This window comes from Danio rerio, chromosome 7 (genome assembly GCF_052040795.2).
Source record: "Danio rerio strain M-AB ecotype USA chromosome 7, GRCz13ab, whole genome shotgun sequence".
Lineage (NCBI taxonomy): Eukaryota > Metazoa > Chordata > Actinopteri > Cypriniformes > Danionidae > Danio > Danio rerio.
The window spans coordinates 71,650,697-71,662,897 of record NC_141027.1 but is presented as its reverse complement, the minus strand read 5'-3'; the positions used below and the strand labels follow the sequence as shown (position 1 = coordinate 71,662,897).

Here is a 12,201-nt window from a genome sequence, read left to right as displayed (position 1 = left end):
AAAATTGAGAGTTCAAATGTCACTAAAAATATTATTTTGTTATGCAAGTGTTGATGAGGAAGATAAACTCTATTCCCGTCAGATCTAAAACACATCCGCGTTAAAAACGAATGTGCATTGAAACTGAAACTGTATAAGATTTTTTGTTTGTTTGTTTTGGTCATTTATAATAACAATAGTAACAAAAACACATTCGGCCGATGTTGACATCATTCAAATATCAAAGCAGGGGTCATCATTCCTCAAATAAAGCATACGAGTCTAATCTGAATTATGTCTGTGATGTAAATGATGCGATGTGGATTAAATCAAGCTGTCTAATCTGAGCTGCTAACATAAACTATGGCGCACACTTTAGCACCTCCCAAAACTCACTCCTGCAGGACACTTTGCGGGCTGAGGAGAGAGTAAACAGCATCACAGCACACATGACAACATGTTATCCGGCCTACTAACTCCATAAATCTCCGGTATATATTGGTTATGAACGTATTCAATCTGTTGTAAGGACTTGTTGACTGATAGTTAGCTGAGCTGCAGCTAACACTGCTAGCCGCTCAACTCACAATCCTGACACGCACTTTTCAGGCTCTCCTCCGCTGCGTTTAAATGCGATTCTCTAGTTTACACTGCGATTTTTTTTAAATAGGGAGATAGTGTGATTTGAGTGTGTGTTATTTTGAGGTCGATCATCTCTTACCTCTTTGGGCACAAGCTGCTTTTCTTCGCTGGGCACCATTTCCATCTGATCATCCAGCCGCGGTCCGCTGTCAACAACAGGAGCCCTGCGATTGGCTTTGGGACAGCATTCTGAGCGTGTTAGGAGAAACGAGTCGATGTCGGGGAGACTACTTTTAGGCTAAATGGCTCGTAATCCAGCTTAATCTGCGTTACTTTCTTTCTTGCTGGACTGTAAGCAAAAACAGCAATCAATGGAGGAAAAATGGCCGCCACGCACTTTCGCGAGACTTCACTTCAATCTGCGTCACTTCCGACAACACTCGCTGTCTGTGGACGTTATAAAACAGCTGAAAGTGTAAACTGACAGTTAGCAAACTGAATAATATTGTGATGTAATGCGAGACTTAGCGTGATAGTTGTGAAACACTAAACTTAATCTGAGGTCACACTTTAGCCTGTCGAATAAATGTCTTCATTGTAAGTGAACTTTGCCTCCTTCGTGAGTGCTGCTTGCTTTCATTGTGTTCACTTCTTTCACAACACTCAAAGTGAAATGAAGAATATAACTATTTTAAAAAAATTCTCAGCCTAATCAGATTCCAAAAATCAAGTAAGCTACTAATTAGCGTAAACAACTTTTTAATGTAGGCTAACTACAGTTAGCTAGTTTTTTAGATATTACGACATCCCATCACACAAAAACGTTGTAAAAATGTTGGTTTCACGTTGTTAAAAGGTTGTGATTAAATTTTTTGGACACGTTTGATACAAAAAATGATGTTTTTTTAAAAACGTTATAAATTCGAACTTCACAACATTGCAAATACTTTTTTTCGTGTTATAGTGTCGAATTCAAATCATTAATTCACCTATTTTTTCTCTATTTAATGTTTATATTCTTCATAATAAATGTGTCACATAAATACATTTTTGATTCTTCTTTGTTTTCGATTTTGTACGTTACTATTGCTTGTTTTTCATACTGTCATAAGGTGGTTTTTAGATGAAATACAACAGTCTCTCTAGCCTTTTTCAATATATTTTTTTATTGAGCAGAGAAACCATTTATTTTCTAAATGGCTCATAATCAGGTTTAATTTGAGTTACTTTCTTTCTTGCTGGATTGTAAGCAAAAACAATCAATGGAGGAAAAATGGCCACCACGCACTTTCGCGAGACTTCACTTCAATCTGCGTCACTTCCGACAACACTCGCTGTCTGTGGACATTATAAAACAGCTGAAAGTGTAAACTGACAGTTAGCAAACTGAATAATATTGTGATGTAATGTGAGACTTAGCATGATAGTTGTGAAACTACAGTTAGCTACTTTTAGATTAGGCTTTGAATTAATTATGTGATTTTTTGTGCTTTGTCATAGGTTATATATACACAGTATTGTGCAAAAAAGACTTACGCTTGAGTGCCCCCTAGACATTTGCACAGTAATTTATTATTAATTATTGTTAGAGACTCTTCAGGTCTTATGTATTTAGAAGCTTATGTTACACCGCCGGTCCTACGCCATCAAAACCCGCTCCAAGCTAGGATGGAACTGGCAACTCTTCGCATAGGAGTCGGTTGCTCAATCAAGGAGGCTAAAGACCATGGCCTCAGCGTCTGTCGCTAGAGCACCTGAAGAGGTAAGAGAATTAAGTTTACCTGCACAGCACTTCACTAGCTGGCCTCCTTTACACCCCCTCAACCTCACTCCCATCCGTGTCAAGGCACCAATGTAACACCACCCAACCCACTCTGAGCTGGGATTTAACCAGTGACTTTCCGCAAGGGAGTCAGTTGCTCTACTAAGGAGGCTAAAGACCATGGCCTCTTGCGTCCATCACTAAAGCACCTTTAGTGGTCAGAGGAGTGAGGTTTACCAGCACAGCACTTTGCAAACTGGCATCCATTACACTTAAAAGTATAAAAATTATTTACATTTTATCTTTTGATGAATGCATACATATACAACGTTACTCAGTACCCCATTTTGTCATATATTTTTTATTCATCATCAACCTCATTCATAATATCCAAAAATGTCCTAGAATATTGTAGTTTTTCTGCAATAAACATGTTGGATTGAATGAAGACAACACTGAATAAAAAAAATCTCATCAGTACTGAGTGTTTAATGTTACTGAATGGATAGTTCCGGTCCTTGATTCTGATTGGTCGAGTCTCATTCAAAGTTGTAAAAACACTCTACAAACAAACATGTGTGACTTTTGTATGTTGTTTTAATTAACCCCTGTGTACTGTTCAAATGTACTACACCTTCGTTATGTTCGGGGCTGTTTTTGCCCCATTGACTACCATTATAATGACATTTTTTAAATGATTGCAAAACCGTGACACCACATAATCATGCATTCTTGATTGTTGGTGGTTTTCCCTATTGGGAAAAGGTAGAACTTTTCATTTTTATAGTCGATCATCAGTTGGCACCATTTACCCTTTAGATAGGCCTGTGCAAAATAGTTTCCGACTTTCATGGAGTTAAACAGCAAATTTTAGTGTGTGTGCATAAATACACTTACTATGTTTACTGTGTTCTGAGAGCTGAGCTGCTTATTTTGTTATTTACTCAAACATATCAAGGTAAGTGCGCCCAAGTTTTCTCTCTCTCACACACACTATACAAACTATACACTACCTGACAAAAGTCTTGTCATCGATCCCACTTATAAGAGCAACAAATAATAACTTGACTTCTAGTTGATCATTTGGAAAAGTGGCAGAAGGTCGATTTTTCAGATGAATCATCTGTTGAACTGCATCCTAATCAGCACAATACTGCAGAAGACATATTGGAACCCACATGGACCCGAGATTCTCAAAGAAATCCGTCAAGTTTGGTGAATAAAAAATCATGGTTTGGGGTTACATTCAGTATGGGAGCATGCAATAGATCTGCAGAGTAAACGGCAACACCAACAGCCTGAGGTATCAAGAAATTTGTGCTGGCCATTACATTACAAACCACAGGAGAGGGCAAATTCTTCAGCAGGATAGCGCTCCTGTCATACTTCAGCCTCCACATCAAATCTCCTGAAAGCAAAGAAGGTCAAGGTGCTCCAGGATTGGCCAGCCCAGTCACCAGACATGAACATTATTGAGCATATCTGGAGTAAGATGAGGGAGAATGAATCCAAGATGAATCCAAAGAATCTTGATGAACTCTGGAGTCCTGCAAGAACGCTTTCTTTGCCATTCCAGATGACTTTATTAAAAAGTGATTTGAGTCATTGCAGAGATGTATGGATGCAGTCCTCCAAGCTCATGGGAGTCATGCACAACATTATTTTTTCATCTGCATCATGACTCTATATTCTATACTGTCTTTTTTGTGTAAGCAAAGTCAGACCTTCTTGCCCTATAAATAATTAAAAATCAAGGCATGATCATATTTTATTTTGGTATAATAAGCGCAATCTAGAGACCTTTGCCATGCATAAAAGCCATTTCTGATACCAAATGATCAACTAGAGGTCAAGGTATTATTTGTTGTTCCTAATATATGGGTAGGCGACAAGACTTTTGTCAGGTAGTAGTGTACTTCATATAACCATATAAGTTTAAGCCAGAAACTTTTTTTGCAATGCAATTATGGTCAACAATAAAAAAGACTGTTTTTACTTCTTCCCAACAGTGAAAACCACCAACAATCAAGAAAGAAATTGCGTGGAACTCTGAGCGACGTAGGTCCCTAATGAACGTACAATTTAAAATATCGGACACCAGAAAATATCAAAACTCTAAATTAAATCATAAATGATGAATGTGATCCGTTCTTACAATTAGAAATACAATCTAAATTTTAGGATCATTGAAATTGGAGTCAGATTGAATTCGGAGCTAAAAAACGAATATAAATAAATTCTAATAAATAATAAAATTCTTTTCAGAAGCACTAGAAAAGGCTTACATGCATTAAACCTTCGCCCATGCTGTTAGTTTTGTCATTGGGCTAATAGATGGACTCCTACAAAATTATATGCTGTCATGAATTTGCAATCAATCCAAAAATGTCATTATTATGAAAGTCAATGGGGCAAAAACCGCCCCAAACATAACAAAAGGGTAATCAATTTGAATGTATTGTTGAATTTTTAAACATTTTCAAAGCATTTCCCCAAAATATGTGTCAAGATAAGACTTGTCACTAAAGGTCATTCAATTTACTGAAACACACAGAAAGTTGTGGCCAAAGTAAGACTTAAAAATCAACCTAGAATAGATAAAAACTTCCTGAAACGCACATAAGGTTTAAACCTTGCTAAATACAGTATATGCAATAACCATTTGATACAATAGGCATCCACAGTGAAGCTGTGGTTTACAATCAATTTAGAACAAGGTTTTAACACAGTAATTAACATAAAACATGGCTTCCTGGAGCGTATTGCTTAATTGAACGACAGGCCTGAGAGTTGCAGCTCACGGAATGAGATATTCACAGATGTATTTCTTCTGCGAGCGACAGACCTCGTCGTGCCACTTTCCCTGAGCGCTGAGTGACAGAGCGACACAGCTTTCCCTCTTCCCGCCGGTGGGCTCTTTCTTGGCCCGGTCCCAGTAGAAGAAGGAGACAGGGAGGCTGTTGACGTCCACATACTGGCCCTCCCTCACGATATCTGTGATGCCGATCCAGAAGTCTCTGGCTGCCGGAGAGCTGCGCTTGGCGTAGTCTCTAAGCTCCTCGTTTTCGTTGACGTCCCGAGGAATGGCTAGTGTGCCGCCCTGAGAGATGCAGTCCTCGTTGGCCTCGTGATAGTGCTTGGCCTGATCAGAAACCAGGTAACACTTTCTGTGGGCTTTGATGCCACGCAAGCAAACTGAATAGAAGACAAATGGAAACTGGTTTGGAAACAGTTATGATAATATATAATTTCATTTCTATTGAAAGTCCACATGCGGCCGTTTTTTTTTTTTCGTATTGTGACGCAGTTATGAACAGAATATTAAAAGAGAAAAAAGTGGGCGTGGATTGTTTTTTTTTTACTGCGAGCTGATTGGATGTAGTAAACTAGGCAATTCGGAAAAAGCGGGAAAAGGGTTCAGGGAGAGTTATTACATACAACATAACAGACTCCTCCTCCTCACCATTTCTGCTTGTTGTCAAAACTGACAGATGGAGGGGCGTGGTTAAGTATGTTAGCCACTCCCAATACCTCAGACATGCGTAATCTGAGAATTAAATGAACTGAAAACACAGTTTACTGCTAAACGCCGCAGTTTATTGTAGTAAAATATAAAATATATTAGAGCTATAGTATCTATTACAGTTTGCCAGTTCACCATAGTTATTGCAGTATGGTTAAGCATTCATTATCAAAGAGCTGTCAATACTATATGCAGTACAATACACTTTACTATAGCATGGTTTAAATACACTATTGACATGAAGTTACCATAGTATTTTTTTCATTAGTTACAACAGGCCACAAAAGAATACACACTGCTGATGATTGTGGTGTGAAACAGATCTATAGAAAACGCGGGTTATTTATACCCAAATTAGGTCAAATATGTACTAACCCAGTGGTTCTCAAACTGTCGCACGTCTATCACTAGTGGTACGCGGGCTTACTTCTAGTGGTATGCAGAGTAATAACTGAGCAAGGAAAGAAAAAATTTAAACATTTTGAATCATTTGATGCGTACGATAACACCAATGTGATAAGCATTGGCTGTTCTCTAAAGCCTACGATTAAAGCGCTGTGCTTAGAATGCTTACTTTAGTGCATCAGCTGCTAAAAAATGAACCCACAGGCTATTAAAATGAGTAAGAACTGCAGCATGATGCGCTTACGTATTTCAGGCGTACCCAGTTAAAAAAATCTTAACTTTTCAGAATGCTGCACCGCAAATCACGTGACAAGAACCGACTGATCAGCTTCATATTTTGTGTGGAATATAATTTCGTTGGACTAATTATCTCAGACAAACAAAGAACACCCAAAAACTGCAGTGCTTTTTAATTTTTTCCATGAATAAAACTTGTCTCAGAGTGCAGCAATGTTTTGTTAGCTTGACATCCTCTGAGAAAAACGGGTTCCCTAGCAATCTACATACATGTTTAGATTTCAAAAAGTTTTACGAATATGTCATATGTACATGCAATGTATATATCAACATTTATCAAAAATTGTATAAATATGAATATGACTCTACCTCGAACTGTGCAGTGCTGTAGCTGCTTAATTTGGCCAAATACACTCCTTTATTTCAATATTGGTCATTTTGGTGGTACTTGGAGAGACCACGTCCACTGGACTAACCTAAACACTAAATTTGGTCCTATTCATTTAACTAAAAAACCCAGAGCTGGATTGAAATAATCTGCCATTTTCAGTGTACTAATAAATTATGTAAATTATGTAAGCATGGGGAGTTTTTCAATGAAATGAAAATAAAGCTTGTGTTATTTGTGTACCTGTTTGCAGAGCCTGCATTTCCTTTAGAGAATTGACTTCCTGCCACAGCTTGTCGATCTGTGTCTTCATGTCATCTTCTTCTGAAGCAGAAGAACAATAGACAGAGGTTAGAGCAAACCTAAATCTTTAACAAAGCACAACGATCATCTTTCCATTTAAAAAAAAAAAAATTGTAACTAATCTAAGAAATAAGATTCTAAGATTCATTTCCTTTCCTAAGTTCAAAGTAGATTGTATTGAGTGATTCAAATTGTACAATTTTAGTTTTCCATTCATTCATTCATTCATTCATTCATTCATTCATTCATTCATTCGTTCAATTTCTTTTCAGCTTAGTCCCTTTATTAATCTGGGGTCGCCACAGCGGTATGAACCGCCAACTTATCCAGTATATGTTTTAAGCAGTGGATGCCCAACCAGCTGCAACCCATCACTGGGAAACATTCATACACTCTCATTTACACTTACACTATGGAAAATTTACCATACCCAATTCACCTATGCCACATGACTTTGAACTGTGAGGAAAAGCGGAGCACCCGGAGGAAAGCAACGAGAACACAGGGAGAACATATAAACTCCACTCTGAAATACCAACTGGCCTAGCTGAGGCTCGAAACAGTGATCTTCTTGCTGTGAGGCAACAGCGCTACCCAACGTGCCACCACGCTGCCCAATTGTTGTTTTTGTTTACTTACATAATTTTTTTCATTCTTTCATTTATTTTCTTGTCGGCTTAGTACCTTTATTAATTCGGGGTCGCCACAGTGGAATGAACCGCCAACTTATCCAGCAAGTTTTTATGAAGCGGATGCCCTTCCAGCCATCTCTCTGAAACATCCACACACACACTCATACACTACGAACAATTTAGCCTACCCAATTCACCTGTACCGCATGTCTTTGGACTGTGGGGGAAACCGGAGCACCCGGAGGAAACCCACGCGAATGCAGGGAGAACATGCAAACACAGTAAAGCCAACTGAGCCGAGGCTCGAACCAGCAACCTTCTTGCTGTGAGGCAACAGCACTACACTGCAATAAATGCTTTTCTTGCTTAGATTTTTTGTCTTGTTTTTAGTCCAAATATCTAAAAATTCCTAAATCAAGAAGAATTTTCTAAACAAGTAAAACATATTGCCTTGTTTTGAGAAATAATATGCCAATATTAAGTGAGTTTTTTCTTAAAACAAGCAAAATAATCTGCCAATGGGGTAAGCAAAATAATCTTTCGTCAAAAGAAAAAACTACATTAATTTGCTTACTCCATTGGCAGATTATTCAGCCTTTTGCTTGTTTTAAGAAAAAACTCACGTAATATTGGCATATTATTTCTCAAAACAAGACAGTATGTTTTGCTTGCCTAGAAAATGCTTCTTGATATAAGAAATTTTAGATATTTAGACTAGAAACAAGACAAAAAATCTAAGCAAGAAAAGCATTTTTTGCAGTGTACCTACTGCGCCCTGCCTCACCCTACATAATCTTTTACTTTTTATTATTATTTACCAACCCTTACCGGTATGTTTTTTTTTTTTTTTGCATTATTCCATTGTATGTGCTTAAGTTGATACTATCTATACTTTTAAAAAATATAATTGTTTTTGTCTATTTTTATACTGTATTTTGTCATAAAATGTATTAATGATAATAAAAAACAATAACACAGTGACAAAGAACTGTAGGTGCATTTGTCATCAAATCTTAAAATTAAATTTCCAACTGTGTGTGTGTGTGTGTGTGTGTGTGTGTGTGTGTGTGTGTGTGTGTGTGTGTGTGTATATATATATATATATATATATATATATATATATATATATATATATATATATATATATATATATATATATATATATATATACTGTATATACATACATACATATTTAACTGTTTCATACATATTCAACTGTATACGTATACATACAGTTTAAGTCAGAATTATTAGCCCTCCTTTGAATTTTTTTCTTTTTTAAATATTTTCCAAATTATGTTTAACAGAGCAAGGAAATGTTCACAGTATGTCTGATAATATTTTTTCTTCTGGAGAAAGTCTTATTTGTTTTATTTTGACTAGAATAAAAGCAGTTTTAAATGTTTTTTAAGCCATTTTCAGGTCAATATTATTAGCCCCTTTAAGCAAATTTTTTCCAATAGTCTACAGAACAAACCATCGTTATACAATGTCTTGCCTAATTACCCTAACCTGCCTAGTTAACCTAGTTCAGCCTTTAAATGTCACTTTAAGCTGTATAGAAGTGTCTTGAAAAATATCTAGCAAAACATTATTTACTGTCATCATGGCAAAGAAAAAATGAATCCGTTATTAGAGATGAGTTATTAAAACTATTATGTTTAGAAATGTGTTGAGAAAATCGTGTCTTAAACAACAATTGGGGAAAAATAAGCAGAAGGGCTAATAATTCTGACTTCAATTTATGTATATTATGTACTTGTTTAAAATGATAAGATGTAGATTTTATTTTTCTCAAGGAAATACAATCATTTAATCTGTCTTTAAAAGTAAAAAAAAAAAAAAAACAACAACAACAGCAAATAACACATTGAATTAAACATGGGTTTTAAAGATGAAAGAAAAAAACTGCTTTAATAATAACCGTTTTACTCACTCTCAAAAATAAACATGTAGTTCCTTTCCAGAAAATACACATTTGTGCCTATAAGGGCTCTATATTGCTACTAAATTATATATATTTTCAAAAATATATCAGTGTTTACCTGGACAGAACAGCTTTCAACACTGAAGTAATATATTATTTTACTGCTAGTTTCAACTACTTATTTAAAGTGAGCTGAAACCTTACAATTTATAAGATTTTTGGAGACAACTTAATTGTTTTATTTTCAATCCACTTAAGTTTGTTAAGCTAGCTTAATCGATTTGTGTAGGGACAACCCAGCATTTTTTAAGTGCACTGTAAAAAATGCAGGGTTACACAAAATTAATTTATGTTGTCCTAACACAAATCCATTACGTCAATGCAACTAATTTAAGTAGATAGAACATAAAACAAGTAGGTTTTACAAAAAAAAATCTCTTGAATTGTTGTTTCAGCTCAATTTAAATAAGTACACTGAAATAAATGATTCTATGATTTTTCCTTGGATTTACTAAAATGTATTTAGGTTAAGTGGTTGTAAACAATTTATTTGGGTTAAATTTAAACATTGCTAAATGTAATTTATTTGTTTAAATTCAACACACAAATTTTTTACAACAATTTTGCAGACGTCATTTTTTCAGTGTAGTTTGAACAAGAAGCAAAAACCTTTTTTTTTGCGTGCATATAGCAGGAAAGCTTTTGTACCTTTTTTGTGTAATAGGATAAAAAGTTACAGTACCTCTCTGTCGGGCAGGAACGGCTTTCTTAGTGCGAGAAGGATGGCCATATCCATCCTGGATAAAACTGAAGCAGAACACCAACAGCAAAAGCAGAAACTGTCTCATGATCACTGCAGGGGAAAAACTCTCAAAAAATCACAGCAGCTTTTTAAATCACTGGCAGAAATACGCTTTTCTATCCTCCACACCCTCCCGCCATTGGCTGGACATTCAGTGTTTGTGTACCTAAAGGGGATTGAAATCCCTTCAGTCACTACAAGCCTTCCCCTGTTTCCAGACAGTCATAAATATTGACTTGGGAAGAACATGAAATTCATTTGGTAGTTTACCCCATTCATAACCCAACAAGAAAATTCATTCACGGATGTGTAGATTTAAAGTACTGAATGGAATTCAATCATATTTCAGTTTCAGATTTTTATACAGTAAATAAATTCCTTTCTGGGTTGATTATATATTAGTATGCTCTGAAGTATTATGCAAAAGTAAATTATCAAATGAAGATAAAATATTCTAGGATGAAATTTGGAAGAAATAATTGCAATGTGAGCTTTGCTTTGCTTTTCTACAGCATCCATCTTTAGTTTTGTTTTGCAGTGTTGTCACTTTTTAAACCCAGACTCATTCTGAAAACGTACCTCTATATATATTTCTGGAGACCACCAAATACATCCCAGGAGTTACTTTTTTTTTTTTTTTTTTTTTACAGTTTTTGTTTTGTAAATCCATGAGGTCGCTGTGTATGCTTTTAGAGATCTCAAATTTCTCTTGTGAATGCCATTCGCGCCTGCTGTTCTCACGTAAATCCACCAGAGGACGCTGTCTACTGACTGTTTGAATTACTGAATGTATGACCAAATGACTGACCCACCCTCTTTCCTAAACCCAATTGATAGTATTTTAAAAAGCACAGATTGACCCAGAAATTTATATAGGGCTATGTTTTCAAAATGAGCCTGTGTTGCAATTTTTATAAATAATTCCATTTGAAAAAAAAAAAAAAAAAAAAAAAAAAAAAAAATATATATATATATATATATATATATATATATATATATATATATTGTTTACATTTATTTATATATATATAGATTACATTAGATTAAAATAAAGTAATTTATTTTATATTGGTTCAGTGTCACATCCCTGGCATGTTCCTGCTCACCCAATCACTGCTCGCCCTCAAAACCCGCCTCCATCCAATCCTGTGAATCCTCACCGGCCTTCTAATTACCTGCACTTGTTCTGCATCATCAAAGACACTATAATAGCTCACCTTATTCTCTCACTCATCGGCCGGTATTGAAGTCGGATGGTTATCTTTACCTTTGCTCCTTCGTCTTCTCCTCTTCTTCCATGGATGTTCCTTATGTGTCTTTGGATCCTTCACACTGATCAAGGAAAGTGAATATTTTTATATGGTGTTTACTAGAAGATTTAACACTTATCTGATGAACTGTGACGTGACGCCAGGGTTTAAGTCTGGCAAAGAATGGTTCCAGAAACCAGGTAAAACAAAAGCAAAAAGATAAATAAACAACAGAAAACAACTGAAAATGTGGTGAAATCACACAACGGTTTTTCTTTTTCTAGGCTGCTCTTGAAAGCACTATCGGTTGGGAAGGGGGTGGATGAGTCAGTCGATCAGTCAGTCGACAGCAAGCTGGCCTGGTCAGCTAAAGTGTACATTGCGCCCTCTGGTGGATTTATGCAAGAAGAC

At 36.0% G+C, this 12,201-nt stretch overlaps 3 protein-coding genes across 5 annotated transcripts in view; 1 reads left to right on the top strand and 2 right to left on the bottom strand.

The window, feature by feature from the left end:
- The window catches only part of usp47 (ubiquitin specific peptidase 47), a 68,421-nt gene extending 67,469 nt beyond the window's left edge, over positions 1 to 952 (bottom strand). For both annotated transcript variants that reach the window (NM_001331129.2, XM_087258544.1), the window contains 1 exon segment: positions 701 to 952. In NM_001331129.2, the coding sequence (NP_001318058.1) occupies positions 701 to 745 (45 nt within the window). In that variant the 5' untranslated portion in view covers positions 746 to 952.
- Positions 1 to 12,201, top strand: part of pkd1l2a (polycystic kidney disease 1 like 2a) — a 372,606-nt gene that overhangs the window by 137,301 nt on the left and 223,104 nt on the right. The window lies entirely within an intron of this gene.
- clec3a (C-type lectin domain family 3, member A) lies at positions 2,903 to 10,688 on the bottom strand. Of its 2 annotated transcripts, none has more exons than XM_087262242.1 (3): positions 10,481 to 10,688; positions 7,120 to 7,197; positions 2,903 to 5,518 (listed from the first exon to the last, which is right to left on the bottom strand). In XM_087262242.1, exons 1-3 carry the CDS (start codon positions 10,584 to 10,586, stop codon positions 5,121 to 5,123), a joined length of 582 nt encoding a protein of 193 aa, XP_087118368.1. In that variant the 5' UTR covers positions 10,587 to 10,688; the 3' UTR covers positions 2,903 to 5,120. The 2 variants fall into 2 exon arrangements, with proteins under 2 accessions (XP_087118368.1, XP_087118367.1); XM_087262241.1 differs by having other exon boundaries at positions 7,120 to 7,200; positions 10,481 to 10,683.

Coding starts and splice junctions, on each gene's coding strand:
- clec3a (XM_087262241.1), bottom strand. CDS start 10,586: ATGAGACAGTTTCTGCTTTTGCTGTTGGTGTTCTGCTTCAGTTTTATC. Junction 7,201..10,480: donor CGTTCCTGCCCGACAGAGAG/GTACTGTAACTT, acceptor CTTCTGCTTCAG/AAGAAGATGACATGAAGACA. Junction 5,519..7,119: donor AATGCAGGCTCTGCAAACAG/GTACACAAATAA, acceptor TCTTCTATTCAG/TTTGCTTGCGTGGCATCAAA.